A 27,925-nucleotide genomic window follows, 5' to 3' on the forward strand; every position below is an offset into this window, starting at 1 on the left:
CAGTCCCCAAGGCCCCACAGAGCCCTGTGATGCCCCACACCACCCTCCCTCAAACGCTTCGGGGACAGTCCCCATTTCCCTACGGACACCTCCCGGTGCCCGTGGATGCTCCCCAACGCCCCACGTGCTGCCCTCGGTGCCCCGCGGGCTCTCCCCGGTTCCCCACGGACGCCCGTGATGTCCCCAGCAGCCCATTATTCCCAGTGGGCAGCCCCCGGTGCCCCACAGCCCCCGCCGGTAGCCCGTGTCCCCCCAGCTCCCGGTGTCCCCCGCCATCCATCCCTCCGTCCCCCGCCGTGGGCGGCCCGTCCCGCCGCGCCCCGCCCCGTCCCGTCCGCGGCTCTCGGTGACTCACGGCGGGCGGGGGCTGCCGGCGGCGCGGCGAGCGGGGGCACGGCGGGACCTCCGAGCCATGGCCCCGCCGCTCCTCCTGCCGCTGCCGCTGTTCCCGCTGCTGATGCTGCTGGCGCCGCCGGCCCGCGGTGAGCCTGGGGTCCCGGGACCGGGCGGGCGGGGAGTTCGGGGGGCGAGCGGCAGGACCCCGGCGTGGGGCAGGGATGGAGGCAGCGGGATGCAGGCACCGCGGGATGGGGATGTTTTCCCCCGGGGTACCGGGGTGCACCCCTGTTCTCGCCACCCGAGGGGGAGGATGATGGAGAAGGGACGCCCCGGGCCAGGCTCGACCCCACGGGGATGGTCCCGGTGCCTCCGGGCCGCGCGGGCACCTCGGGAAGGCGACAGGAGGGTCACAAGCGGTGGCCCGCGGCGAGCTGGGGGTCCCCGGTCACTGGGCCGGTGAGGTCGCCCGTGGCTCGTCTGGCTCCCAGCCGTGGGCACCCCCGGACCGAGCACCCAGCCCCGTCCGAGCCCGGCGTTCGGGGCTCCCGGGAAAAGCAAAAGGTTTATGGCAGAAATTCCCCGTTCCGACATCCAAGGAAGGCTGGGAGGGGGCTGAGCCTCGCAGGCACCAGCCGCTCTCCCAAACAGCCCCCACAGCCGCCAGACGCCGAGTCACACGCGGTGGCATCGCCATGGGGAGCTGGAAAACCTGTCTCCGTATTGCCGCGCCGGGGGCTCGGCGGGGCTTTCTGCCCCAAAGGGACTTGCTGGCTCTCAGGTGGTGCTGAGCGCTCTGTGAGCGCCGGGCTGGGGCGGCTGCAGCTCCCTGGAGCCCGTTGCGTTCCCAGCAGGTGTTTCAGGACTTGCTCTTTGGGCTCATCCCCGCACGCTCGTGTTGGCTGCCCTCGTTGGCCCCTGGCCTCAGAGCCGAGGGAGCGGCGGGAAGCTGTGTCGGACGGGGAAGGGAGGGTTTAGGCTGGAGATCAGGGGAAGGTTCATCCCCCAGAGGGTGCTGGGGCACTGCCCAGGCTCCCCGGGGAATGGACACGGCCCCGAGGCTGCCAGAGCTCCAGGAGGGTTTAGAAACCGCTCCCAGGGGTGCCCAGGGTGGGATTGTTGGGGTGTCTCTGTGGGGCCAGGAGCCGGATCAGTGATCCTTGTGGGACCCTTCCAGCTCGGGATATTCTATGACTCGGTTGTTCCCGGGCATCTCTCTCAAAGCCCTTGGGCTTTTCCCAGGCTCCGCTGCCGGGCTGGAGGAGCAGCTGCCCCACGTCGAGAGGTACGAGACGATGCTGCCGCGGGAGCTGCCGGTGCCCCGGGGGAAGAGGGACCTCTCTTCGCCTCCGGTGAGTCACAGCTGGGCACGGCCGCCCTCGATGCTTTCCAGGGAATCTGGCCGGGGGGTTGCAATCCGCAGGGATCTTGTCCCACCACCCCTTGATCCACCATTTGACCAGACTCCCTCAGCCTTGCACCGAAAGAATGAGGTGCTGCCCATTTCCTTGCCTTGCTTCTGCTCCAGAGGATGGAGATGCTGAAGCAGTTGATCAGATCAGCTTTTCTGGGCTGGTTTGGGTCTAATTAGGACCTGCAGACAGCGGGGGGTACTCCTGGGGGGAGGGGCTGCTTTCTCCAGTGCTTTCTTTGGAGACATGACCCAGCCGTGCCACCTCTTGCAGCCTTGCCCTGATCTTGTGACATCTGGTCTTTCCTTAAGGAGGGGTTTGTGAAGCCTCGTGGAGCTGTAAGCACTTTTCTTGCTGTGTTTGCTGAAGTTGGGGCTTTTTTTGTCCTCTGGGACAGAGAAATAAGAATCAGAAAGTTGCAGAAATCCACATGAAAGCAATCCAGCACTGTTTTTCTTGGGAAACCTGGCAATTTGGGGGAAGGAATGGGGTTTGAGTCAGGAGCTTGGAGTGCTTGATGTTGCCGTCTGTAGGATGCCTTGACCTCAAAGACACTTTCCTCATTGCCTTACAGTGAAATTCAGCCAATTGTTTTTTATTCCTTTTCTAGACCCCAAAAGCTCCAATTTTAGCCTGTGGGGATGGAGGGACCGGGGACACAAACTCCCTAGTGCCATACAGCACGTTCCTCTGTGATTCAAACCCTTCCTGATAAGCTAGCTTCAAAAACACTCCCCAAAAGCATCTGTTTTCCCTGCTCTAGAAACCTAAACTCGTCCACGAGATAAACATTCCCCAGGCTATTTAGAGACTCCATCTGTGCCGGGCGTGCGCCGGGCGGCTCCACAGCGATCCCCCTGGAAAGGGGAGCTCACCCACCTCGGGATCCCTCTGGAAGAGACATCTGCCACGGGCTGGGCTCCTCAGGACTGCCACGGGGGCTGTCTGATGGGTGGCACCTGAGTTTGGTCTTGGCTTTGGTCTGCCTTGTCCAGGATAGAAAGCTTCCTGCTTTCCAAGCCTTTATTTTTTTCCCCTTGGAGAGAGGTTAGGTTTGCTCTCCTGGTCATTGGGGTGGGGAAGAAGGTCTCAGAGAGGTTTGATCACCATCAAGCCCCTGTGAAACAGAGATGGGTGTTCTCCATGCTGGCTCCTCCTGTAGCCAGGAGGGGAACAGGACACCAGGAGCTGGTTCTGGTGTCGGAGTGACCAGGACACATGGGATTGGGCCAGCAGGGCCACCTGCCAGGTGAGGGTTGAAGCAGACTAGCTACCTCCTCCACTTTGATAAATCCAAAAGTTCCTCCCTACAGACAGGGTGGAGCCCTTGGTCCTGCAGCACAGGACCTCCCGGGTGCCAGCCTTCCCAGCAGCACAGCAGGGAGAGTGGCACATCTGGATTCTTCATGGAAAGGGATCTGGAGAAGTGAGCCCCACCCCTACTGCAAGGCCTGTTGTCTCTTCCCAGCCAGGGAAGCAACACCCGGAGCTCGGGTGGGATGGGGCATCCTGTCCCCGTCCTCTGCAAGCTCTCTGGGTCTCTTACTGAGACCAGCTGGAAGAAATTCCTCCCCTCTCCCTGCACTCTGGTTGTGGCTCTGCTGTGCTGGCTCAGCACAGCCACGGGGCTCCCAGGGCTGCTCCCAAAGCCTTTCCATCTGGAGCCCTTGCACAGCCCATGCTAATGAGGAAGGGGGTGATTCAGAGAAGCTTTATCAGGACTTTTTATTTTAAACTTGCCCTGCGGTCGTCTCCAAGAGACGCTCCCTGACCCAGCACCCCCTTCCAAGCTCTTTCCTGCCATTCCTTAAGACCTCTTCTGGCCCTGGCGTTGCCAACAATAACAAAGGGTGGCTTTGTTGGCGGGCAGGGGTCGGGGCAGGCGGGAGACGCTGTTCATAAGAGAAGAATGTTCCAGGGACCCGCGGGCACGCTGGCCTGGAATTGCAAACCAGGGAGAATGGGAGCAGCTGAGTGACAGGCAAAGCCTCTCACCTGGCCCCGCTGGCACTGAGTCAGCAGGGCTTTCTGCTCAGCCTGGCTCCTTCCAGGGTGCAGATCACCCCCTTGGGAATGCTGAGCCATGGTATGACAGCCAGTGCTGTCATCCTTCCCAGGGAGAGGCAGCACACCTCATCCCCAAGGAATGCTGGCCCCATGAGAAAGGTTTGCTTTGCTTCTGGCTCAGCTCTCTCCACACCTGGGTTCTGCAAAGGCTGAGGATGTGCCCTCAGGAGAGGTGGATGTGCCCTCAGGAGATGTCTCAGGTCCCTCGTGGCAAGGGCCCAGCCTGACACAGGACGGTGACCCTTTTCCCAGTGACCCCAGTGGGATATGGGGCCTCTGGTGGTGGAGATCACAATAGAGCCCAGAGGGAAACACTTTTCCTGTAGGAACATCTCCATCCTGAGGGTTCAGGGCTCAGCAAGCTGAGACACAGCCACCCTGGCTCCCTCCCACCAGCAAAGGGGATCTGGGACACAGTGATACCAAAACCTGCTCTGAGAGGCTGAGGAGAGCCAAGGGAAGGCTGTTCCCTAAACGTGATGTGGCGTGTTAGATCAGTCAGGGAGGAAGCAGTCTCTGCTGATAAGAGCCATAGGGATCTTTGTGGTTCAGCTGGTGAGTAAGTGCTGAACTCAGACCCCAAAAAAGGAGCTCTGTGACTGATGAGTAGGAAACCTCAGTCCCTGGCACGGCCATCTGCAGCCATGTGTCAGACACGGGAAACCAGACTTTGCTGACTCTGTCTCCTTGCGGGTGACCTGTTCTTCATCTCAGGATGTGCCGGGGATTTGCGTTATTGCCCACAGCCTTTCTTCCTTCTCTTCTGATTTCCTGTGTCTTTGCTGGATGCCCCCAGGGTGAGCGGCCAAGCTCCCGGTCCCTCGGCAGGGCGCACACAGACCCTGTCCCCATTCTGGGCAGGACAGGGGCCAAGGGCCCCTCTGGTGCAGCTCTGGCTCCTGCTGACACCTCTGATGGCACCTCTCCTTCATGCAGAGCACCTACCCCGACCACGTCCTCTACGGTGTCCGTGCCGAAGGCAGGGAATACCTCCTGTGGCTGGAGAAGAACAGGTGAGTGCAGGTGGGCACGGTGGGGTGGCCTGAGGGGGGTTTGCATCCCACCCTTGCCCTGAGCATCCCTTCTCCAAGCCCTGGTGTCACTGCACCGGTGAGCTCAGCCCAGAGCACTTCATTCCCTGCATGCCAAACCCACCTGGGCAGGTCACAGTCCCCACACGTTCTCCCCCAAAGCGGGGTGGCTGCTGACGCCCCTTTCCCACCCCGCAGGGCGCTGCTGGGGCAGCACTACACCGAGACTCACTACTCGGCCGACGGCTCGGAGATCACGGAGACGCCGGACACGCAGGTACGGGCTGGCTCCGGGCAGAGCAGCTTCCCACCCCTGTGGGTGCAGCCCCCACACCTCTGCTCTCTCTCTTGGCAGGATCACTGCTTCTACCAGGGCCGCGTGCGGGGACTACCCGGCTCGGCAGCGAGCATCAGCACCTGCGGAGGGCTCAGGTACGGCCTCGGCTCCCTGGAGCCCTGTGAAGGGCTGGGGGACAGCGCCTAGCCTCGGCTCACGGCAGCCTGGGCCAGAGTGACCGAGCACTGGTGAGCCGGTGTGACCCAGCCCTGGTGAGCCAGAGTGTCAGGGCCCCGGTGAGCCGGAGTGACCCAGCCCCGGTGAGCTGGAGTGACCCAGCCCCGGTGAGCCAGAGTGTCAGGGCCCCGGTGAGCCGGAGTGACAGAGCCCCGGTGAGCCGGAGTGACAGAGCCCCGGTGAGCCGGAGTGATCCAGCCCCGGTGAGCCGGAGTGATCCAGCCCCGGTGAGCCGGAGTGACCCAGCCCCGGTGAGCCGGAGTGACCCAGCCCCGGTGAGCCGGAGTGACCCAGCCCCGGTGAGCCGGAGTGACAGAGCCCCGGTGAGCCGGAGTGATCCAGCCCCGGTGAGCCGGTGTGACCCAGCCCCGGTGAGCTGGTGTGACCCAGCCCCGGCCGTGCTGATGGAGTGAGAGCTCCGCTTTCCCCCGCGGAAGGGAAGATGACATCCCTCTTCCTGCTGGAGGTGCTGACCCTGGCTGGGTGCCCGGCAGGAAAGGCGCACGGCACTTTTTGGGGGGCTGACTCATGGCAATGGGGTGAGAGTGGGGCCCTGACACGGCAGGAGCTCCGGGCAGGAGTGCATTGCTGGATCCATCCTTATTGGATCAGCTGCTGGAGCCCAGGACATTCGTGCTGCCTAAAGGGCCAGATGCTCCCTGTGCTGTGGGTGCCACAGCTGGTCCCCTCCCAGCCCAGCAGCCAGTTTGGCAGCTGTATTTATACAGAATCCCAGAAAGGTTTGGGATGGAAGGGACCTTAAAGCTCATGAAGTCCCAGCCCATGCCGTGGGCAGGGACACCTTCCCCTAGACCGGGTTGCTCCAACCTGGCCTTTCACACTTCCAGGGATGGAGCACACCACAGGCACTTCCAGGGCTGTGTGTAGGGTCTGCCTGTGTCCTGCCTATCTATCCAGCCTGACACCTGCCCTCTCTCTCTCTCTCCAGCGGGTTTTTTCAGGTGAATGAGACCACCTTCCTGCTGGAGCCGCTGGAGGGGGCCGTGGCCGGGCGGCACGCCGTGTACCGAGCAGCTCACCTGCGGGGGAAACGCGGCACCTGCCGGCAGCCCCGGGCCATCCTGGAGTACGACCGCGAGCCCAAAATCCCTGCTGCCATGAAGCTCCACCGCTGGGTAGGGACTGCATTGCTGCTCCTTCCCCAGCCGGGGTCCTGTGAGGGGCCGGGGAGGATGGAGGTGTTCGGAGCCCCTGGGCAGTGCCCCTCTCCCAGCAGAGTGCCCAACAGAGGTGGGAACAGGCCCTCGGATCCTGTGCCGTCAGCAGGAGCATCCTCCCACCCCACGGGCTCTGTGATGCCTGCAGAGCCTGGTGTGTTATCACAGCAGCAGGCTTGGGTTTTCCAGCATGCAAGCTGGAAGAAGTCTGAAACCCAGCAAAACAACATCCCAGAGCTGAGCTAAGAGACCTGCTAACCTTGGAAGGTCCTCTAGGATCTGACACATCCCATGAGAGCTGCCTGGCTTGGCCAGCTGCAAGCTGAACCCCACTTTCCTCTTTCCTTTCAGAAATCAGGTCCCATACAGAAAGGTCCCCGGTACGTGGAGCTGGTCCTGGTGGCAGACAACCAGGAGGTAAAGTGGGGACAGCTGTGGGTGCCTGTGGGTTTTCTGTTCACACCCTGCAGTGAGGAGCTCAAAGCCATCCTGGAAACCTCTCTGTGACCTTCCCACAGTTCAGGAAGCACAAGGACCTCCGCACCGTGCAGAACCGCATGAAGGAAATCGTGAACCACGTGGACAAGGTGAGCCCAGGGCTCTGGGTCTGCCCTCCCAGCTCCAGTGTGGGCACAGGGGAGGTGCCAGAGAGGTTGGCATGAGTGGGGTGGTGGGGCTGGAGCCAACCTCAGGCCCACAGTGGGCTGATGCAGGGTGACCACATCCCTTGGCCAACCACATGTGCAGTGTGGACATGACAAGTGGCTCAGCTCTGTCCATAAGGGAAGGGAAATTTTGTCCTGTAACCCCTGGGAGCACATCCTGTGGCCACTCTCAGGTCAGAGTGGCTTCCAACAGGGGGAGGGATGGATGCACTGGGCCATGGTGGGTTTCCTGATAGCTTTGCTTCGGCCTCACTTGTTGGTTAGCAGTGTGGGAGCAGCACCCCAGCCTTCACCAGCCCAGAAGGAGCCCAGAGGTTTTGGGGGAAAATCTTGTCTACACGGTCACCCCAGCCTGTGTTACTTATTGAGGGTGACAAAGTATTGCCCAGTGAGGAGTGTCCTGGGCTTGGCTGCAGTTCCTTGGGGCAGTTGGGGCCTCCCCTCTGCAGCTGCAGCCCCAACCCAGGCGCTCTCTGGGCTCTGTCCCACCCCAGCTCTACCAGCCCCTTCGCCTGCGGGTGGCCCTGATTGGCCTGGAGGTGTGGAACCACAGGGACAAGATCACAGTCAGCCCCAACCCCGAGGTGACCCTGGACAACTTCCTGCACTGGCGGGAGTCGGAGCTGCTGCGGAAGAAGCCCCATGACAACGCCCAGCTGATCACGTAAGGACAGGGGGCCACCACCTCGCCCCCCTCCCAGCCCTGCCACCACTCAGGGCACGTGGCCACAGTGGCATCTCAATCCCACAGGGGCGTTGATTTCCATGGAAACACCGTGGGGCTGGCCAAGAAGCTGGTGATGTGCACCAGGGACTCAGGAGGTGTCAACCAGGTGGGTCCTGTGCCCTCCCCTCCCTGCCCTGCACCTTCCAGAGCCACCTCCTCCTCCTCTGATCCCCAGCTTTCCCTCCCTGTAGCCTTAAGGGTGGATTTGGTCCCTGGCCTCTCCACCTCACTGGGATTTTAAGAGAGATGGGATCACTGGGAGAAGTCTTAAAGCATGATTTATAGCCTCAGTCTCCTGAAGGGTGAGAATGTCTTCACCACATACGCCAGGCGTTTGTGGTCAGTGCTCACAAGAGCACAGGTTACAAGAGGATTTAAAGGTTTATTAGCCAATAATCTATTGCCACACATATTGTTTTAACTTTCACACCAATGGCTAATTAAACTGTATCACACGTCCTGCCTCAATGGGGACAATTTTCTCTAATCATATAGTGACACACAATCTTACAGAACTACACCTTAAAACTTCTTATTACCTTTATAACTACTTCTATATCTTCACTTTAAAACCTTAAAGCTCTCCACTACCTAGCTTAATATGTTTCTGCTTAAACTACAAATCAACATTCTTGCATATGGTCTCTAAATTTGGAAGTCTTTTCCAAGGCCTCAAGTCGAACTCTGTATTCTCTGCTGTATTTGGGCTTGCATGCATGAGGTTTTGAGAGTTTTCTGAGCCTTGAATTCCCACACACCCCCTAAGTGACTGACCCCCAGAGAAGTGCTGGGGCTGTGGACACCCAGCTGGGTACCTGTGGTATTTTTGGTACACTTGGAAAGCCTCACAGAGAAGCTCCCCATGGACACAGGAGCTGGGATTTTAGGAAGCTATCAGGTGGCTAGGACTGGCTGTGCTCCTCATCCCTCCCCAGGAGCAGGAGAGGTTGGCTGTGGGACCTGTGGCCTCCCAGGACCACCACAAATCAGCATTTTTGGAGCAGCCACTTTGTCTAAGCACATTGACAGCCCTGAGGCACCAATCTGGGGGTCTTGAGGGGCTGTGGGACCACATCCAGCTTGTATCTTCCTTTACCTGAGCATGGCAGTGTGAGGAGACACTTTGCAGAGCCCCAAGGGCCCTGTGAAGAAGCCACAAGGGCATTGAACCCACACTGTGATAAAATCCTGCACATGGGCAGAATGGAATAAGCGACATGAAGATTTATCAAGTCTGAGGGTTGACCTGCAACTTCCCAGAGTGGCCTAATAATAGTGAGACAACTTCTTTAGACATGCTTTGTGAAATGAAATGTTTTAATAATGACAAAAATAACAAACATCATAGACCAAAAGAAATATAAAGTCGAACACAGTGCAGAGAACACTGACACTGGCTAAGGCAGTCTAAAAAAGTGATTGAGCCCCTCTGTGCAGTCTTTTTAGTACTTGATGGTTCAAGTGGGTTTTTTGGCTCCTTGCTCAATGAAATTGGCAACAGGCTTTGCACTACACTTCCAAAGCCCAATCAGTGCTCTTGTGCTGGCTCTGGACCAATTACAATGAGCAGGTTGTGGAAAATTCTAGTTTAACTTCCTTACACGTTCCAAGCTAAACTGAACCATTTTTCCTTGTATGGAAACACCTGCTGGGGTGTGGGAGTGCATTCCTACAACACTGCTCTCCTCATCCCACAGGACCACAGCACCAACCCCATCGGGGCTGCCTCCACCATGGCTCACGAGATGGGGCACAACCTGGGCATGTCCCACGACGAGGATGTGGCCGGCTGCCGCTGCCCCATCTCCAAAGCTGACGGGGGCTGTGTCATGGCAGGGAGTGTTGGGTGAGTAGGGGAGGCAGGGGGACATCCCTGGGCAGCAAACACACAGGGGTCCTCTGGCAGGGTGCTCTGGTGGGGAGGAAACCAGTGAGATGCTCACTGAGGTCTGGGCAAACATTCCACCCCACCCCACTGCAGGTGCCTCTGAGCCTGTGGGTGACCCTCCAGCTGCCCCCTTGAGCTCTCTGCTCATGGCTGTGGGTTTCTTATCTTCTTTTCTTCATGTTAGAGCCAAGATTAACACACGGGAGTCGCAGGTTTTTGTTCAGACTCAGTGTTTTTTAATTCTTATCTATATTACAGTCTCACCAGTCGTGAGCTCTAACTAACAAGACAGAAAATGGAGTACGTGTAACTCTTTCCAAGGTCTTTTTAAGCATAAACTATCCAATAAGGAGATGACACCTATATTATTTATTTTTTTGACCCAATAATTGATTTTATATATTTTTTTATAGTTTTATATATTATTTATAGTTTTTGACACACTAATTGATCACCCAAGGTCCGCAATGAGGGCCTTTTTCATCCAATTAGAAAAAAAACACCTGAAACCATGAAGAAGAAGGTGAAGAAGAAGGACTTAGACAATGCTTTAAATCCTCCATACTGCCCCATATATATTACTATGTTCTAAAACCTTAAATTCTAAGTTTTTCACCCTGTGAGATCATGAAATACCATTCAAACCACACACCCACAACCCCAGTGCTGTCACTCAATTTTGAAAGCCTTTTCCATGGCATCAAGTCAAACAAAGCGCTCACTTGAGGGTCTTTTATCCCAGAAAGCCTGGAATTCTCATCCTCCAGGGTTCCAACAGGTGACCACCCATCTCTGTGCCCCTCAGGCTGGTTTACCCCAAGCTGTTCAGCCGGTGCAGCGAGCAGGACATGTGGCAGTTCCTGGGGGACCCGCGGACCCGCTGCCTGCTGAACGCGCCGCGGGCGGACGAGCTGTACGGGGGCCCCGTGTGTGGGAACCAGTTTGTGGAGCGGGGAGAGCAGTGCGACTGCGGCACACCACAGGTGAGGAGTGTGCTGGCTTGTCCCCTTGTTCTGACACAGAGAGGGGGCACTGAGAGGTGTTTTAAAAACTTGTATTCTATTTTCCATCTCATGTAAAGGGTGAGATGGTACAGATGTTTTAATTCACGCCATCGCAATCAGAAGCCAAAATATTTCCTAATTACATTCCATTATAAGTGTTTCTTGGCCTATCAGCTTTTGCCACACAATGCTGTCAATGCCTTAAAGCCAATCATCTAAAATTACCCCTCGTGGGTCCTGCTACAGTGCATGTTTCATAGTTCTATTTCTCCAGAGTATCTATTCTTATTTGTAAGGCCATCATTTGAAACTTGTTTCCAGTTCCATTTCTCTCTCAACAATATTCGTCCTATTCCATGGAATTTCTAAGTCAGCATTTTCTGTCTCAAAGTTTGCATACAGATAGATACTATGTGAGCGTTCTGTCAGGCTTTGAGAATTCTCTACAAATCCATTTCCCACAGAAGGGCAGTCCAAAGGGCTGGGAAGGAGGATGGGCAGCAGGGACCTGAGATCTGTCCAGCAGACTCTCCCCTTGTGCTCCTGATTCTTCTGCCAAAAAAATAGCTGGCAGAGGATATTCATGTGCACCCCCCTTTATGTGATTTTAGCCTAGGAAAGATGGACATTCCCCCATGTCCTTCAAAGAGGTGACCCAGGAGGGGACATCAGGGCATGGTGTTCTTTCAAGAGCTGTCTCAGCTGCTCCTCATCCCTGCCAGGACACCACGGGGAGAGGGAGTGGAATTGAGACAGACAGGCAATTCCTCTGGGATAAACCCCTGGTAACAGCCCTGTGCTGGGACCTGAAGGAATGTTCCCCTGATCCAGGGAGAACAGAAATCTTCACTTTTTTTTTCTTCCTGAAGACATGCAGAGGCCCAGCTCAGGCTCCATCTTCTGAAAAAACCCTTTCTGGTGCTTTGGTTTGGTGTTGGAAATAGGGATAAAGAGGCAGCAGGAAAGGTCCCCACATGGGATGTTGTGGTTTTGGCCTGTGGCAGCCACACTGCTATGGGTGACATGGCAACCTGGTCCCCTCAGAAAGGAAGGAAAGGGTCCTTCAGGGGGCGTCCGGGGGGTTTCAGTCCATCCCTGTCTTGCAGGAGTGCTCTGACCGCTGCTGCAACGCCACGACGTGCCAGCTGAGAGAGGGAGCCGAGTGTGCCCGGGGGGAATGCTGCCAGGACTGCAAGGTACTGCCTCCGCAGGGGAGCAGCTCGGCAGGCTCTTGAGTAGGGGAAGAGCCTGTCCGGGCCCTGGAGGAGCCTCTGTGCTGTGCAGTAGCTCAGTCAGCAGCAGAGTGTCAGCGTCTGGATCCACGGGGCGCGGGGAGACCTTTCCCAGGCCGGGGCGTTGCTGCGCTGCGGTGCCTGGAGAAGCGAGGGCAGGGCAGCGCTGACCCCCCTGTTCCCCGCGCAGGTGAAGGCGGCAGGTGCGCTCTGCCGGGCCAGCAAGAACGACTGCGACCTCGCCGAGCATTGCAGCGGCCTGAGCGCCGAGTGCCCGGAGGACGTGTTCCAGGAGAACGGCGTGTCCTGCCAGCACGGCACCGGCTACTGCTACAACGGGGCCTGCCCCTCGCACGGCGAGCAGTGCCGGGCGCTCTGGGGCGCAGGTAGGGTCCCCTCCCCGCCCATCCTCCTGCGGCGGGACGCGCCCGGAGCCCCCCGGGCCGCGGCGCTGCCCATCCTAGAGCGGGCTCCGGCTCCCCGTGACCTTTCCCGCGTGTCCCGCAGAGGCGCAGGTGGCTCCTGACGTCTGCTTCAAGCACAACAGCGAGCAGCACGTCCACCTGCACTGCCTCACCGAGTACGGGAAGCAGCCGTGCAGCCCCAAGTAAGGACGGGGCGTGCGGGGCCGTGGACAGCGGAAAGCTCCGGCCCGGCCGCGCTCACGGCCGCCTGTCCCGCAGGGATGTCAAGTGCGGCACGCTGCTGTGCCTCAGCGACAAGACCCAGCCCATCCTCGGCAGCGGCTACTACTCCATCGGCTACTTCCTCGGCCGCTTCAAGTGCAAGGCGGTGATCGCGGGCAACGACGCCGGCGAGGCGGCCGAGCTGCGGCTGGTGCCCACCGGCGCCAAGTGCGGGGAGGAGATGGTGAGAGCCGTGCCGGGGCCGGGCCGGGCCGGGGCAGGGTGAGCGCCGGCCCCGGGGCGGCCTCAGACCCCCCTGCCTGCCCCCAGGTCTGCTACGCCGGGCGCTGCCAGAACCTCCTGGTCTACGGCGACAAGAACTGCTCGGCCAAGTGCAACAACCACGGGGTACGCGGGGATCCCCCTCCCGGCGCTGCTGCGGGCCCCCGGCACGGCCGCCGCCCTGACGCTCTCCCCCTCCTCCTCGCAGGTGTGCAACCACCGGCGGGAGTGCCACTGCGAGCCGGGCTGGGCAGCGCCCTACTGCGAGCAGGAGATTTCAGGGATAGCCGCAGGTAGGGTCCCCTCACCCCAGGCGTGTCCCCAGGAGGAGGGAGCTCGGGGAGGGGCTGGCACCGGCCGGGAGGTGCCGCTCCGTCCCCAGGCGCCCGCGTTGTTCCCCGCAGGGAGCGGCAGCGCGGTGCTGGCGGCCGTGCTGGCCGTGCTGGCCCTGGCCGGGCTCGGGATGGGCAGCGGCGTGGTGCTCCTCAGAGCCAGGGCGGCGCGGCGCTCCCACAAAGGGTAACTCCCGTCTCCGCCGCTCGGGGCTGAGCTCCGCGGGTGCCCGGAGCAGCCCCACACGGTGCCCGTGTCCCACAGGAGCTGCAGCGGGACTCCCTCGGGCCTCGCCAACCCGCTGTTCCAGGAGGGCGGGCGGCCGCGCCCGGGCCGCCGGCAGCTCTCCCTGCGGGACATCGGCCAGCCCAGCCTGGTCAGCAGCACGGCGGCCCCGCGGGCGGCGCGGGCACACAGCCCGGTGCTGGCCCTGCGGCCGCCGCCCGGCCCGCCGGGGACACCTCGGGCCGCCCCGGGATGGCCCCCGCAGGTAACCGGCCCTCCCCACGGCCCCAGCCCGGCCTGTGCGGGCACAGCCCTGGGGAGGCCCGGGATGGTGGCCTGGGGAGCCCTTCCTCCCCTCCCCTCCCCTCCCCGGTGCCCAGGTGAGGCAGTCGGGTCTCTCTCCCGCCAGGAGAAGCCGAAGCCGCCCAGCAAACCTCTCCCAGCGCTGAAGAGCAAAGTGCCGAGCCACGGCGAGGGCCCGCCGGGACCGTCCCTCCCACCGACGCCCTTCCAGCGGTGTCCCCCGCCAAAGGTGGCCCTGAGGCCGCCCCCAGCCAGGAGGTGACCAAGGATGCTCCATCCGCCGCCGGCCGAGGGGTGGCACAGTCGGCTGGGTGGCACAGCTGGGGAGCCATCGTCTCGCTTCCACCCTTACTTGAACTGCCGGCCGGACCCTCGGACCCTGCCCGGAGTGGGCACCAGTGTTTACAGATCCTCGAGTTGTGCCTTAATGGACTCGGCAGCCTCACGGGTGTCCCAGGGGGAGCCGTCGGCCGGGGCTTCCCAAGGAAAGCGGGAGCGGGGACAGTGCCAGCTCCGGTTTGGAGACTGCCCCACGCTGGCCCAGGCTCTCCTGCGCCCTGGGAGCTGCTGCCTTCTCTCCCGACGTCCTGAATGTGTCCTGCTCCTCCTGCCCTTCCTGCTGGGGCTGCGGAGAGGAGCTCCGGGCTCCTTCAAGGGGCAGGGAGATCATTGCTCCGTGGGGACCGTGCCCCAGGAACACCCAGCCCTGGCTGGGGACATCACACAGAGGGATGGCACCAGGGGCTGTGGCAGGTCCAAGCTGGGCTTGGCCTCCCCATGGGGCTTTTGTCTCTGGAACTATTCCTTAAGTTACTGTTCAAAAGGGAATTCCCTGGGAGCCTTTTTACTGCAGCCATTTATTTATGACCCTTATGTGACCTTTTTGAGCCACGTGCTGTAAAACCAGGCCTCCCATTTTTGATATAATTTAGGCTCAAGATTTTTATACCAATAAAGACTGAAGGTAGAGGTGTCATGGGGTGTGTCTGGGCAGGAGGGGACAGCAGGGTGGCAGCAGGCAGGGAGCTGTGTGGGGATCACAGAGGGGGAAAAGGGTTGGAGCTGAACTCCCCAACCCAGTGACCGAGCCACAGGGGCCAAACAGCAGCACATTTTGCCAGCCACACAGAGCCAGACTGCCCCAGGGGCTGCAGGATGCTGCAGGGAGTCCCCTCATGCTCAGCACCATCCTGGCTGTGGCCTGCTTTGAGCACGGGCTTCTCGTGGGGCTCCCAGGGTGGCAGTCACCATAGGACATCCACACCATGCAGTGCTGCTGCAGGGGAAGAGGTACAGGGGTTCCCCACTTCACATGCCACTAGCCCTCGGACAAGAAACCATCCAGAAAAATGGTAACAAAATAATTTTATTCTGCTTTATCAAAAGAACTGAACAGTGTGAATGTAAACCTGACGTCTGTATCGTATTTCCTTAAGGAGATGCGCATCCAGGGGCTGACCCCTTTAGTCACAGGCCCACGTGGGTCGTGGGAGCAGAGAGAAAAGCCAGTTCAATCCCAAAATCCTGTCTGCAGCCATGGCCCTGCTCACAGCTGGGGCTCAGAGGGCAGCACAGCCCACACCAGGCTGTCAAAGCCATGGCCAGCCCTCCTGCACACACTGGGGCTGCTGCAGCGGGGTGGGGAAGCAGGGAGGGGTGGAGGAGGCTGCAGAAGGCACTGGGCATCACATCCATGCTGCTGCAAGACCTGGCACTGTGGGAGCAGCCCCTGGGGTCCCTCAGACCACACAGGGAGGTGGCTGATGCAAACAGACAGACACTGAGCCAGTGACAGCCACTTAAGGCAAGGTCATGCACCCACCTGGACAGTGCAGAGGCAAAGCAAGGCTCGGATCCAAAGAGGAGCAGCTCTTCCGGCACTGGCCTGGAAGGCTTTCCTGCTCCCTGCATGGACATCTTGCTCTGATCGCTGCAGGAGAGGTGTGAACTGCCTTGTTAGTGCTCCCAGCAGTTCCCCTTGTGCCCTTGTCACTTCCAGGCTGGCAGAACCTGCTCTGTCCAGCCATCCCTGATGCCCAGTGTGTCCAACTCCAGTAAACATGAAGAAAATCATGGAGACTACATCCCTGCCAGCACTCCCTCCAGCAGTTCTCCCAGCCTATAAAGCCTGCCCTCAGCCCAAAGTCCAATCAAAGCACACGCTGCTGGGGTGAGGAGAGGCTGTGTCTGTGCCAAGGGCCTGCTGCAAACACTGAGGTGGCAGGGCAGAGATGAGACTACATTGCTTCCTCAAAGCCCATCCCACAGGAAAAAGGGGACCCTCCAAGCCAAGCAGCACTTCCAGGAGATATTTCAAACACAAGGAAACACACTGCCACTCCCTCTCTGCCCTGGTGCCCTGATCCCTGGCTCCTGCCATGGCTGGGTTGGAAGAGGAGCTGGGATTCTGGAGCAGAGCATCAACTGAGCCTTGGGAGTTTGCAGGCAGGTGGAGGACAAGAAAGACCACCCAAAACTGCTGCAAAGTCCCACAGTTATGTCTTACACCCTGCAAAAGGGGCAGGGGTAACGCAACTCTGCTCTGCCCCAGCAAGGGAGGACAGGGCAGGACAGACAGGAGGAGGTGTCTGGTGTCACTGAGGCACCGTGTGTCACTGAACCTCCCTGTGCAGAAACACTGCCTCCCCCGAAGCCCAGCCACATGGGGTGGGAACACAGCACTGCAAAGCCTGAGCCCACACACCTTCTCTGGGGACATCACCAGCACAGCTAAAGCTGTTTTGGGTTGAATGTTTCTCAATGGTAGAAGCTGAACACATCCCTCCCCTTGCCATGAGGCTGCAGATGGAGGCAGGACAGAGGATCTCAAGAGGTCAACAAGTGCCTGGAGTGTCACCACCCTCAGGGTTCTCCAAGGGTGGCACAGCTGCTCCGAGGGGACAGGACAGCAGGAGGGATGCACAGGGAGAGCAGGTCTGTGAACATGCAGCAGGCAGTGCTGGGGTGCTCCCAGCTGGAGAACAGCATTCCAGCTCTTGCCAGCTGCCTCCCCAGATGTTGCACCCTGGATCCTCACAGAACACGAGGGGCAGGCCCTAAAAGCAAGCACATCCTCACAAGCAGAGGGGAGGAAAAGTGGAAAGCAGGTTGTCTCAGCAGATTCCTCCCTCCCCAAGCACCTCTCCCTCACTCTGCCCTGGCACACCAGGAGCAGGGTCAGATATATGAACACATAAATCAGGACAGACGATCCACCTGCCAGCAAGCCTGGCCAGGGATGAGAGGACCAGGGACACACTCCTTGCCGTGGCTGTTCAAGGACGTACAAAGCAGGTCCCACTTCCTGGAGCAGTGGATTTTGCATGCAGGAGCAGCAATGCCTCACCTGCTTTGCAACTGAAGTGTCAAACATCTGATCTGCTGCACAGCAGGGTCCTTTCACTCTTCTCTTCACTTTGCCAGCACGGAAGAGTAGTAGAAAATCAGCCCCCTCTCCCTGGTGAATGACTTACAGGGAGGCTGGAATCTGAGCAAATTGCCAGGCTCTGTTCTCAAACTGCTGCTCGAAGGTGCTCCTGAAATCTGATTTAAGAGGCAATGAGACTCAGCCACCCAGTGGGAACACCACAGTCAGTCCCAGGCAGCAAGTGCAAGGCTCTTCCTTGGAGAGGGGGATTGGAGAATCCCTTCAGAGGTTGCTTCCTCCAAGTCGTTATCTAGTGCTGCTGTCTATAGGAATATTATGGCTGTGCAGATCCTACTCCAATAACCTATTCCACAGCAAACCACTCCTCGCCCTGAGCAGGAGCACGCTGGCCAAGGAGAGTCCACTCCACTGGAGTCCTTGAGATCAAAACAGCATCAGCAGAAACCTTCACCAAGCAAAGCTTCAGCAACAGGATGAGGGGAACCTCCTCTTCACTCAGCCTCAGCCAGGAGTGCTGAGCAATGACCAGCATGCACCAACACAGCACTCAAAGCCACATCTCCTTCCTGCAGAGTAATGCCTGCTAAATAACTGCACCTACCCTGGGAGGCTTTCCTGCTGTCTGTCGTTTAATATTCCAGTATAGGTATGTTAGTACAGGATTATCCCTTCCTTTGGAAGCACCAATTTAATAGGGGGAGAAATGGAAGAGGCAGAGCCCTTGCAATCTGTTGCTAGAAGAAAATCAACCCAACTGCCACCTATACACAAGATGTCCAGGCATGTGCTGCATCCGCCCCAGTGGCACGGGGCTTCGTCCCCGGTCACAGCCGGGCTCGCTGCTGAGCTACACCGGGTTCCTCAGGTTCCCTTCTGCCTCCCTCAGCCAGTGCTCTCCTCACTTCTGAGGGGGCTTTCTGCAGAGGTCTCTGGGGCTCCCTGTGCAGGAAGGCTGGTTTCGTGGGCAGTCCTCAGGTTGGCCTGCTGGAAGGCACAGGAGTCCAGGAACACACCGGGGATGCGGTCGCCAAAGTACAGCTTGCTGTTGGCAGCTATGGCCTGGTACTTCATCAGCTCCAGATATTCAGGGGTCAGCTTCAGCTACAACAAACAGAAACCAGAGACTCTAAGAGACAACTTTCTGGAACCTGTGGTGTTAGTTTTCATGTCAGGCAGCCACCTCCTGGTGTGTAGGCTGTTAGCTCAAGTGTTTCTCCAGTGCTGCCCACCTGGAGCCGATCTCCTGTGTGGAGGAAGAGTGAGTGACAGCTTCCCAGTGCTCACCTTGTTGGAGTCAGCCAGCTTCCGAGCAGCGTAGTACTCTGCATCAGCTTTGGCCTTCTCCCTCGCCAGGAATGCAGCATCTAACACAGCAGCAGAGGGGGGACAGGAAAGAAAGCATTGGGAAGTGAATGGCCCCATCACACAGAGCCCTCATCCCACAGGGACCAGCTGACCCAGGAGTGCCTGTGACAGCCTGGCTGGCCCTGCACCTGCCCTGCAGCTTCCTGGAGAGTTCCATGCACAGGGCAGGAAGGATCCCAGTGCACAGCCTTGCACCCCTGCAGCACCCTCGAGGACTTCTGCAGGTCTGAGGTACCTCCTGCCACCTGCCACCACCCCCAGCAGTGTGGTTACCTTCAATCTCAGAAATCCGTTTCTCCGTTTCCTTCTCCATGATCTTCTGCTGGTAGTGAATCCTAGCCACCTGTGCAGCCTTCTCTGCCTCTGCAATCACAACGGGCTCAGCTGGGAAATTTGCTTCTCAGGGTTTGAGCACCAGCACCCTGACCCCAGCACGTGGCTGCAGGGTCTGCCACAGCAGGAGCTAGTTTCCTGCTCCCTCCCTTCCCACTCAGTGCCAGTCTCTACTCCAAGCAGCAGAGATACAAGAGGACAACACAGTGCTGATGTCTGCAGAGCTGACATCCCATTTACAAGTGTGATCCCTCTGGCAAAGGGACATGGAGCTCCAAGCCAAAGCAGTTTTTCCAGCAGAGTGATTTCCTCCATCCCTGCTGAAGGACAGAAGTGCTCCCTGCTCTGCTGCTGTGGGATTTTCACCCAGATGTTCAAAACAACTGCTTGTGCAGCCTGGCTGCCCCTCCCTCAGGGAGCTGTCAGTGATGGATGACAACATCCTGCCCCAGCTTGGCAGGGAAGCAGGAATGGAGGCTCAGCCTGTGCTGACATTACCAATGAGTGCTTTCTTCCGGTCTGTCTCTGCCTCCTTCTCCACCACCTTCTGCCTCTGGGCTGCAATCAGCAGCTTGGTCTTCTCAGCCTCCCTGCAAGGGGAGAGGAGTTATCCTGGGGAAAGGTAATGAGGAGCAGCTCTGCATCCCAAGAGAGGCCACAGGGACAAGGGGCCAGGGAGCTGCCAGCCCCTTGCTCACAGCCAGGGGACTGGCTCTGCCTGCAGCTGTGTGAGCACAGGCCAGAGGAAGGGATCATCCCTCTCTCCATCTGCCACTGCTGAGGCCACATCTGGATGCAAGTCCAGTCTGAGCCCTCGGGATGAGGAGCAGGGCAATGTGGGCTGGGAGCTGGGCTTGCTCAACCAAAGGTGAAGGGAGATCCAACAGCATCTCCTCTGGCCCAAAGGCTTCCAAGAGATACTGGAGAGGAGCTTATGGGCAAGACATCAGGACCCCTGAGCCCTGATTTCAGTGTGGAAATGGAAAACAGAGGGCACAAGTGCACCTGGCCAAGCACACACTGCCTGGAGCTCACCTCTCACTCCCCCAGCACCAGGGAAGAGCTATCCAACAGCATAGTGCCTGTGCAGCACCCTCAAAAGTAATTAAGGCAATTTTACGTCCAGCTACTCACATTAGCTCAAAGTTCCTTCGGATGGCCTCTGGAATTTTGGGTTTTGTAACACGCACAGCCTGTGAAAGAAGAAAAAGGGAGACATTTTGAATGAAACATTTTGATGCGATCTGAATAACCAAGACATCTCTTTGCAAAAACAGCCACTGTGGACAGTAGTGCCTAATCCTCCTGGGTGACACAGCTGAGCATCCCCCAGAGGTGTCCTACATTTCTACTTCCTGCCATCCATCCCAACCCACTCTCACCAGGGACAGAGGCTCCAAGCCCCAATGTCCAACCTGGCCTTGCACACTTGCAAGGACCCAGGATCAGCCACAGCTTCTCTGGGCACCCTGTGCCAGGGCCTCCCCACCCTTAGCATAAAACATTCATAAAACATTTAAACTTCTAGTTTAAAATTCTTGTCCCTTGTCCTGTCACTGCAGGCTTTGGCAAAAAGTCTTTCTCCACCTTTTACAATCCCTCATTACTGGAAGGCCACAACCCACCTGGATAGTGAGACCTGGTGCCATGGCATTGAGGTCTTTCTGCAGGGCCAACTTCAAATTCTCATCTATCTGATCTGTGTTTGAAGGACAAAAGAGAGACCAGTTGGTTTATCATATTTTCCGCCACAGTTTGTGTGGCCAAGAGTCAGCAGGCCTTGAAGAGAAGGTAACTCTACAGTGTAAGATAAAGATGCTTCCTGAGACCATCCAGTACATTGTTTCCCTTCATATACTCCCTGAAAAACATTCCCAAAAAGAGAGTCACGTGCTAGTGACTAGGGAAGTTCAGCTGTTGATGAATTTGTGTTATCTGGACTAAGTGCAAATGGCTTTCAGCATCTCAGCAAGAAAGAATGCTCAGAGCCTGTGGTAGAAGTCTATCTCTTCCCAGCACTAGGACTAGCACTAGGAGTAGATTAATATTAAAATTCTAACAACCTTTTCTCTTCCATAAGCCATTTTTCCCCTGCTCAGCCACTCAAGAAGAAACAGAACCTGTTCTGTCTTTGGGGCATAGCTCCACCAAGGAGAACATGACTTGTGCTAAATCCTGAAGCTGCTAATTCCTGCTACTCCCTGTGAAAAACCTTCCAGCCCTCACTTGTTAGAGGCAGCCAGAAGGAGCCTATGAAAACACAAAAGTGAATCCAGCAACAAAGCAGGGGATTAAAAGCAGAAGCAGAACAAGACAAATCCACTGTCATAGCGAAGGCCACAGGCACCACTGCACACACAAGAGCAGAGTGGCTGCTGTGGGCATCCAAAATAGGTGGGAAAAGACTGAAATCAAATTCCCACATGCAGATGGGGAAAGACAAAGACACCTGAGTCACTAAAGTGACAGGGGAAGTGGCGTGTGAATGTAAAAGGAGCTAGATTCCACACTGCAACTTCAGCACAGGGCAGTGTGTTCCAAGGGGCCAGCTGTAAGATATTCCAGGAAGATTCCAGTGGGATCCCAGCTGGGATCACCCAGCTGCCATCCACTTACCAAACAGCTCAATGTACACTTCCTGCAGGGTATGGGCACTGCAGAACTGATTCAGCTCGTGGTGGATCTTGTTGAAGATCAAGGTCTTGTCATAGTCTGCGGTGTAATTCCTCACGATGTCGTACACTGGGAAGGGAGAGAACCACCACAGGTCACCCCTGGCACGGGTCAGGATGTCAGGGAAGGAGCCAGGCAGCACTGGGACAGGGATTTTCAGGACTTGGGTAGCCAAAGCCACAGCTGCCCTGCCCAGCTGTCAGGTGCTGCTGGGATTACACAACTTCAAGGAGCAGCCATGGCAGGATGTACTGCCTGGTCCTGTTTTATCATCTGCATAAACAAATGAAACAGCAAAGCCACCCCAGGACCTGCGTGTATAGAAACAGGTACTGCTGTAAAGGGAAAACAAGGATCATTCCCACTATTTGAGCTAACCAGATCCTGCATCAAAAGGAGCAGGTCAAGGGAGGGGATTCCCTCCCTCTGCTCCCGCTGAGACCCCACCTGGAACCCTGTGCACAGTTCTGCCCTGCTCCTCCCCCACATAAGGAGGGCATGGAGCTGTTGGAGCAGGTCCAGAGGAGGCCATGGAGTTGTTGAAGGGACTGAAGCACCGCCCCTGTGGAGCCAGGCTGGGGGAGCTGGGGCTGTGAGAGGGTTGTGTTGAGACCTCACAGCTCCTTCCAGGGCCTGAAGGGATACAGGAAAACTGGAGAGGGAATCTGCAACAGGAACTGGAATGACAGGACACAGCAAATAGGTTCAAACTGACAGAGGGAAAATTTAGATGAGATGTATGGAAGAAATTCTTGGTTGTGAGGGTGGGCAGGCCCTGGCACAGGGTGCCCAGAGAAGCTGTGGCTGCCCCTGGATCCCTGGCAGTGTCCAAGGCCAGGGTGGATGGGGCTTGGAACAACCTGGGAGAGTGGAAGATGTCCCTGCCCATGGCAGGGGGTGGAACAAGACGATCTTGAAGGTCCCTTTCAGCCCAAACCCCTCCATGACTCTATGAATTACAACAGGAATTCACCCTCCAGTGTCTCAGCAATGCTGGAGTTTTGCACTAAGCTGTGCTGCTGAACAAAACAAGCTGTCTGTGTCTTTGGCTTGGTGAAATAAGAAGGTAAGAGGCTCCTACAGGGGTTTAGTCTCTGCAGCTGTCTCAAGAGCTGAGCTGGAAGCACCTGGGATCAACGCTACAGGACTGGGAGGTGTCAGGTTAACAAGAAATGGAAACACACGGGGAAGTTTTCCTGGAATGGAAAAGGGGAAGTCCTGCAAACCAAGACATAGATGCACAGGATGAATGAAGACAGTCACAGCTCTGCCTGCTGGACCAGGATGGGAAATACCTGCGTGTGGGGCCAGCTTATTCACAACTTCTATTCGGTCAATGTAGATCATAACACCACCACTGCAAGGGAAAAGAGAGTCCATCAGTGACCACTGCAGCTGTTAACAGTTAACACATTTAATGCAAAGGCATCTTTATCCCTCTTTTACTATATTCTGAGCATTTTGCAATGAGATGGCAGCAAATCCCAGTCCTTCTCTCTGCATAAATCACAAGCATGCTCCGGCAAGGCACCTTTTTTCCCCTTTGTGATTTCCTTCTCAACCAACCAAAGGAAAATGTTTCTGAACAGGAATGTGGCTGCAGCTATCAGGAAAGCAGAGGGGAAGGCAGCAAGGACAGCAGGTGACACCTGCCACAAAATGCAGACACACCTCAGCTCTTCTAGGCAGCAACACATGGTAAATAGAAAAAGCCCTTAGTTTAATTCACACCATCACTAACTCCAGCAGGAGCTTGGCAAGGCCCAGTAGAAAGGAAGGAACAAAGCATGTGGCAGACTCCAATTCATGCTCCCAGCTCCAGTGTCATGGTGCTCGTGGCTCTCCAGGATCACCACAAGCAGCTCAGCAGAGGGAGCCTGCAGGCAATCCTCTCCCCAAGGGAGGATGTGCTGCCACAGTGGCAGGGAAAAGGGGGAATCAGAGGTCAGGCTTGTCTCCAGCCTGTGCTCTTAGTGGTGTGGCTTTCAGAAAGTCATGCCCACCCCTGGGTGCCTGTAACACCAGAAAAAAGCACAAACTCTACAGTAAAGAAAAAAAACCAACAACTTATTTTTCAACAGCTCTGGGTCTCTGGAGACCTTAATTTTAAAGCAGAATACTCTTGTGATGATGTCCTTGGGACAAAGGCATATCAAAGACCAGAAGGTTCAGCAGGAACTGTTTAGAGACAGCTCATTCCTGGCAGTGGAACTCCCACATTTCCAAACTCAGTCTCTGTGATGTTTTAACTCAAACATACCCCCCACAACAAACTCCTTTTCTTATTTTGCACATCTTGATCTCTGGCAGCTCAAAGCCAAGTCTGCAGAAAAACAACCTGAAGTTGCCTGTGTCTGTGCTCTTTTGGCCTCCCAAGCCCAGCCTGTGCTTGCTCCAAACCTGTTTCATGACAACTATGAGCTAAAAACACTGGTGATGGATAGACTTTGTCTGCTGCAAATCTGGGACTTCAGTTTTAAAGGGATGTTAGAAAGAACAGGAGAGTGTCTGCAACACCCTGGCTCCTATCAGGACTCATCCACAGCTCCATTTCACCTTCCTGGTAGGAAAGTGTCTGAAATGGCACCTCAGACCAGTGAGGACTGTCTGACTCTACCACCACCTTCCACAACAACCCTGCAGAGGATCTCAGCCAGTCTGGGGCAATAAGTGGGATATTATCCACTGTTACTCCATTATTATGAATAATTCACACATGTTTATGTGGTGTGGTGGAGGATATATAAATTTTATCAGTCCTGCTGGTCATGAAATGGCTTTGAGGAAAGAGGTGCCACTCAAAGTTTGCAGGGAGAGAAGAACAAGAAGAAATCCATATTGGAAGGAGAAATCCATAAAAGGAGGATCAAACACATAGACTTTGTGCATAGTAGAAATGGGATGATTAGGCAGCAGTGCTGCCTGACCTGACAGGACAAGGAGACAGCATCCAGGGAATGCCACAGGAGATGGACACAGGTAGCAAAAAACCACCTGGAAAAGCTTCAGACAATTCGGGATCTAACTCAGGATTTAACATCTCTATTTAACGTATTCATTCAATGTTGCCAGGTACAAACAGGACAGGTAAGGCAAAAATTGGGGATGGGACACCCACACAGAAGCTTCCCAACATAGGTAAAGACACAGGGAACAGGAATATAAGGCTGGCAGAAGAGAAACCCAGCCTTTAAAATCTGATGGTTTCACATGGAAATACAAACCCTTAAACTGTTTAGGATCTATTCTGGTAACAGACTTTGAACTGGGCCAGTGACACTCCACGTGTGCTCCATTTGTTATTTCTAAGCTCATGTTTTACTATGGAAATGTGGATGCAAAGCTCTGGCATCGAACAGCCGCAGCCTTTGGATTGCAAATGCAGGGAACTGAGAGGCTCCTGCAGGAACACCTGAGAAAGGGGCAGGGCTGCTGGGACCTTTGGTCAGGAGTGTCTTCAATTATTAACTGAGAACTGCTTTCACCAGCTGTCTGATGGTTTAAAGCCCATTTTTACTGCCTCTACTTTCCCAACCACCTGCATTGCACAATCAAAGCCCACAATGCTGAAATTCAACAGGGACTTCATTTTTAGCTCCTAAATCATAGAAGTACAGAATGGCTGAGGCTGGCTTTGGCCTCAACCTTTGACCTTTTGCTTGGCCTAAAGACTGTTTACCTCACCACAAAAGGACTCTGGAAAAGGCCCAGACTGACAGAGGGGAAATTCAGATGAGACATAAGGAAGAAATTCTTGGCTGGGAGGGTGGGCAGGCCCTGGCACAGGGTGCCCAGAGCAGCTGTGGCTGCCCCTGGATCCCTGGAAGTGTCCAAGGCCAGGTTGGACTTTGGGGCTTGGAGCAGCCTGGGATAGGGGAAGATGACTGGATGGGCTTTAAGGTCCCTTCCATCCCAAACCATTTCTGTGAAAGCTGCAGCACTGAACATGAACATTTACAGATACTCCTGAAAAACCCTTGAGATCTAAAATTAAAACCATGAGACCTTTATGGTAATATTTAACCCCAAGCAATGTCTGATGCTGAACAACTCCAAGAAAGTTAATATAGGTTAAACCTGATCAAAATTAACTGTTTTATTAACTTTGCCACTAGCATTCACCTTTTAATTTCAATGTGGTCACTGTGTGTCACCACTCCAGTCACCACTGATTTATTTTTTTAAACAGAAATTTTGCTGAGGACCCTGAACAGAAAAGACAAGGAGAATCACCAGGTTACTTTTACCCTGAAGAGTCATCACTGTAACTTGTGGATGAACCAACACAACAGGATCTGTAACCCAACTCAACTAGCTCTCTCCTCCTGCTTACTACAACTCAAGTAGGTTGTGAAGAATCAGCCTAATTATGCAGCAGGAATTTCATTTGGAAATGAACTCCATCCCATCAGGAGGATTCCCATTCCCTGCTAACTTCTGCCCACTGCTGGGGTCAGCACTTGTATCAGCCACAAGGCTCAGAGTGGAAATCATCTGTCTGAGGGCAGAGCAAAGCAACAGGGTGTCAGAGTAACTGAAGGCAGAAACCCAGGAAAATTCAAGATTAACATCACAATAAATGCAAAGGTGCTCTGAACAGCAACTCCAGCAAGAGCCAGTGCTCCTTCTTGTTCTGCTATAGTGGGAGAGATGTGGGTACATTTGGGATTCATTTTATGGTAAGTGCCTTTACTTCCAAGTCCTGTGTCCCAACACTGCAATCTCTGTTTAATGTATTCACCTAATGCTGCCAGGTACAAACAGGAGAGGTAAAGCAAAAACTGGGGATGGGACACCCAGACAGACAAATGACTCCAGAATGCAAATGACCCCAAAGTGTGCACCCAGAAGAAATAGCAATGGAAGCCCTACCTTGTCCCACAAGGCACATTCTTCACTTCATCAGTCTGCAGCGTGGTCTGCAACACAAACACAGCCAAGAGCTCACAAACCACTCCCCTCTCTGGGGAAGGCCCTGCTGTGCCCAGACTCCCACACTGGGAACAGCGAGCCAAAAGTGTCCTTAGCCTCCCTTGTGATGCCTGCAGGTGTGGGCAGAAGGCAAAGCTTCTCCTCACCTGCCTTTGGGGGATGCACAGGCAGCTGTGCCTGTTTTCCCTGCTCTGGGCACGCTGGGACAAGGTGACAGCCCCAAACACGGAGTGTCCCCCCTGAGCAGGACACTGCCAGGCCCAGCAACACACCTGGTGGGGACAGCTTTCCAGGAGGACAAATCCTGGCTCCCCAGGGGAGGGAGAGGGCACTGACCTGCACGGACTTGAAGGTGGTGATGAAGGGGAGCATGATGTGGTAGCCAGGGCCGCTGGGGCTGGTCAGCAACGCACCCCCCCTGCAGAGAGGGAGACAACAGGGAAAGGCTCAGCAAGGGCTGGCTCTGAGGGCAAGCAGGGACAGTTCAAACTGCCAGAGATCACAGAGAATTGCATCAGTGCCCTGAATCTGCCAGCAATTCCCCAACAAAAGGGCTGAGTGCACCTGATCTTTGCAACTTCTTGTGAGGCCTGTGAGCCATTAACTCTTGGAGTAGGCAGCTATTGCTACACCCCCCCAGCATTGCAACACTGCACAGAGCTGCAGGAACGCAGATCTCTCCTCTCTAAATAGTTCCCTGGTAACCATGGAAAAATCCAGCCGGGGATGTGCTGCCAGTTTGGGTTTCGGCACAGCCCCTCACCCAAAGCACAAAGGAAAAGCCCCCAGGCTCTCCTGCTCAACACGCCAGTGATTAAAGGGAAACGGCCCACGGTGCTGAGTGGGAAAACATTCCAAAGCACTGGCACAGCGGGAGCTCTGGCTGGGTAACAGTTTGGGACAAAGGTGACGGCTCCTGCTGGTACGGGGAGAGATCGACAGACGTGGCAAGGCAGGACAGACCCAGAGCTGCGGTCCACTAAGCTCTGAAATCCAGTCTGTGAAAAAGGCAGGGAGGAAGGAGAGGCAGGAAAAGCAGCTGAGGATTCAGAACCCACAAGGGCTCTGCATGGGGCCAGGGTGTCTGGGACTCACCAGCACGGGTGGAAGGGAGCAGAAACAAGGGCTGCCCACCCAGGGAGGAAAAGCCGGAGGGAAGCGCAGGATAGCGCAATCTCTGGGGCCAGGGATGAATCCCAGCTCCGGGAGGGCTCCCAGGAGCACCGTACCTGTAGTACACGGCCAGGTGTCCCTCCTCGACCCTGTGGATGGCGGAGTACAGCAGGAAGACGAGGAGCCCCGTGGCAGCCACGGCCGCGGCCCCCGCCTGGGCCATGGCCATGCTCGCATCCCCTCCCGGCGCCGGGGGCTCCGCGGGCCCTGCCCTGCCACAGCAACACCGTCAGCGGCG

The 27,925-nt window shown here is 56.4% G+C and overlaps 2 protein-coding genes across 2 annotated transcripts; one reads left to right on the top strand and one right to left on the bottom strand.

The window, feature by feature from the left end:
• Positions 1–412: 412 nt before the first annotated feature.
• On the top strand, positions 413–14,085 carry ADAM8 (ADAM metallopeptidase domain 8; the record flags this gene model as incomplete). Its single annotated transcript, XM_083866283.1, is given in 22 exon segments — positions 413–482; positions 1,579–1,688; positions 4,752–4,828; positions 5,045–5,123; positions 5,202–5,278; positions 6,310–6,496; positions 6,890–6,955; positions 7,057–7,125; positions 7,698–7,867; positions 7,955–8,036; positions 9,628–9,776; positions 10,624–10,801; positions 11,929–12,018; positions 12,245–12,440; positions 12,562–12,661; positions 12,738–12,924; positions 13,011–13,088; positions 13,171–13,255; positions 13,367–13,481; positions 13,560–13,716; positions 13,910–13,924; positions 13,927–14,085. Coding segments are annotated over 22 exon segments (2,496 nt in total).
• Positions 14,086–15,182: 1,097 nt separating this feature from the next.
• ERLIN1 (ER lipid raft associated 1) lies at positions 15,183–27,890 on the bottom strand. The gene is made up of 11 exons (XM_083866146.1): positions 27,744–27,890; positions 26,851–26,932; positions 26,455–26,501; positions 22,878–22,939; positions 21,526–21,651; positions 20,535–20,608; positions 20,044–20,102; positions 19,408–19,499; positions 18,850–18,939; positions 18,496–18,575; positions 15,183–18,312 (listed from the first exon to the last, which is right to left on the bottom strand). Exons 1-11 carry the CDS (start codon positions 27,854–27,856, stop codon positions 18,094–18,096), a joined length of 1,044 nt encoding a protein of 347 aa, XP_083722272.1. The 5' UTR covers positions 27,857–27,890; the 3' UTR covers positions 15,183–18,093.
• Between the last annotated feature and the right edge of the window lie 35 nt (positions 27,891–27,925).

Source organism: Zosterops lateralis (assembly GCF_965231275.1).
Source record: "Zosterops lateralis genome assembly, chromosome: 8".
In the NCBI taxonomy this organism is placed as follows: domain Eukaryota; kingdom Metazoa; phylum Chordata; class Aves; order Passeriformes; family Zosteropidae; genus Zosterops; species Zosterops lateralis.

Coding starts and splice junctions, on each gene's coding strand:
- ERLIN1 (XM_083866146.1), bottom strand. CDS start 27,856: ATGGCCATGGCCCAGGCGGGGGCCGCGGCCGTGGCTGCCACGGGGCTC. Junction 18,940..19,407: donor CCGGAAGAAAGCACTCATTG/GTAATGTCAGCA, acceptor TTGTGATTGCAG/AGGCAGAGAAGGCTGCACAG. Junction 18,313..18,495: donor AGCTGGCTGACTCCAACAAG/GTGAGCACTGGG, acceptor TGTTTGTTGTAG/CTGAAGCTGACCCCTGAATA.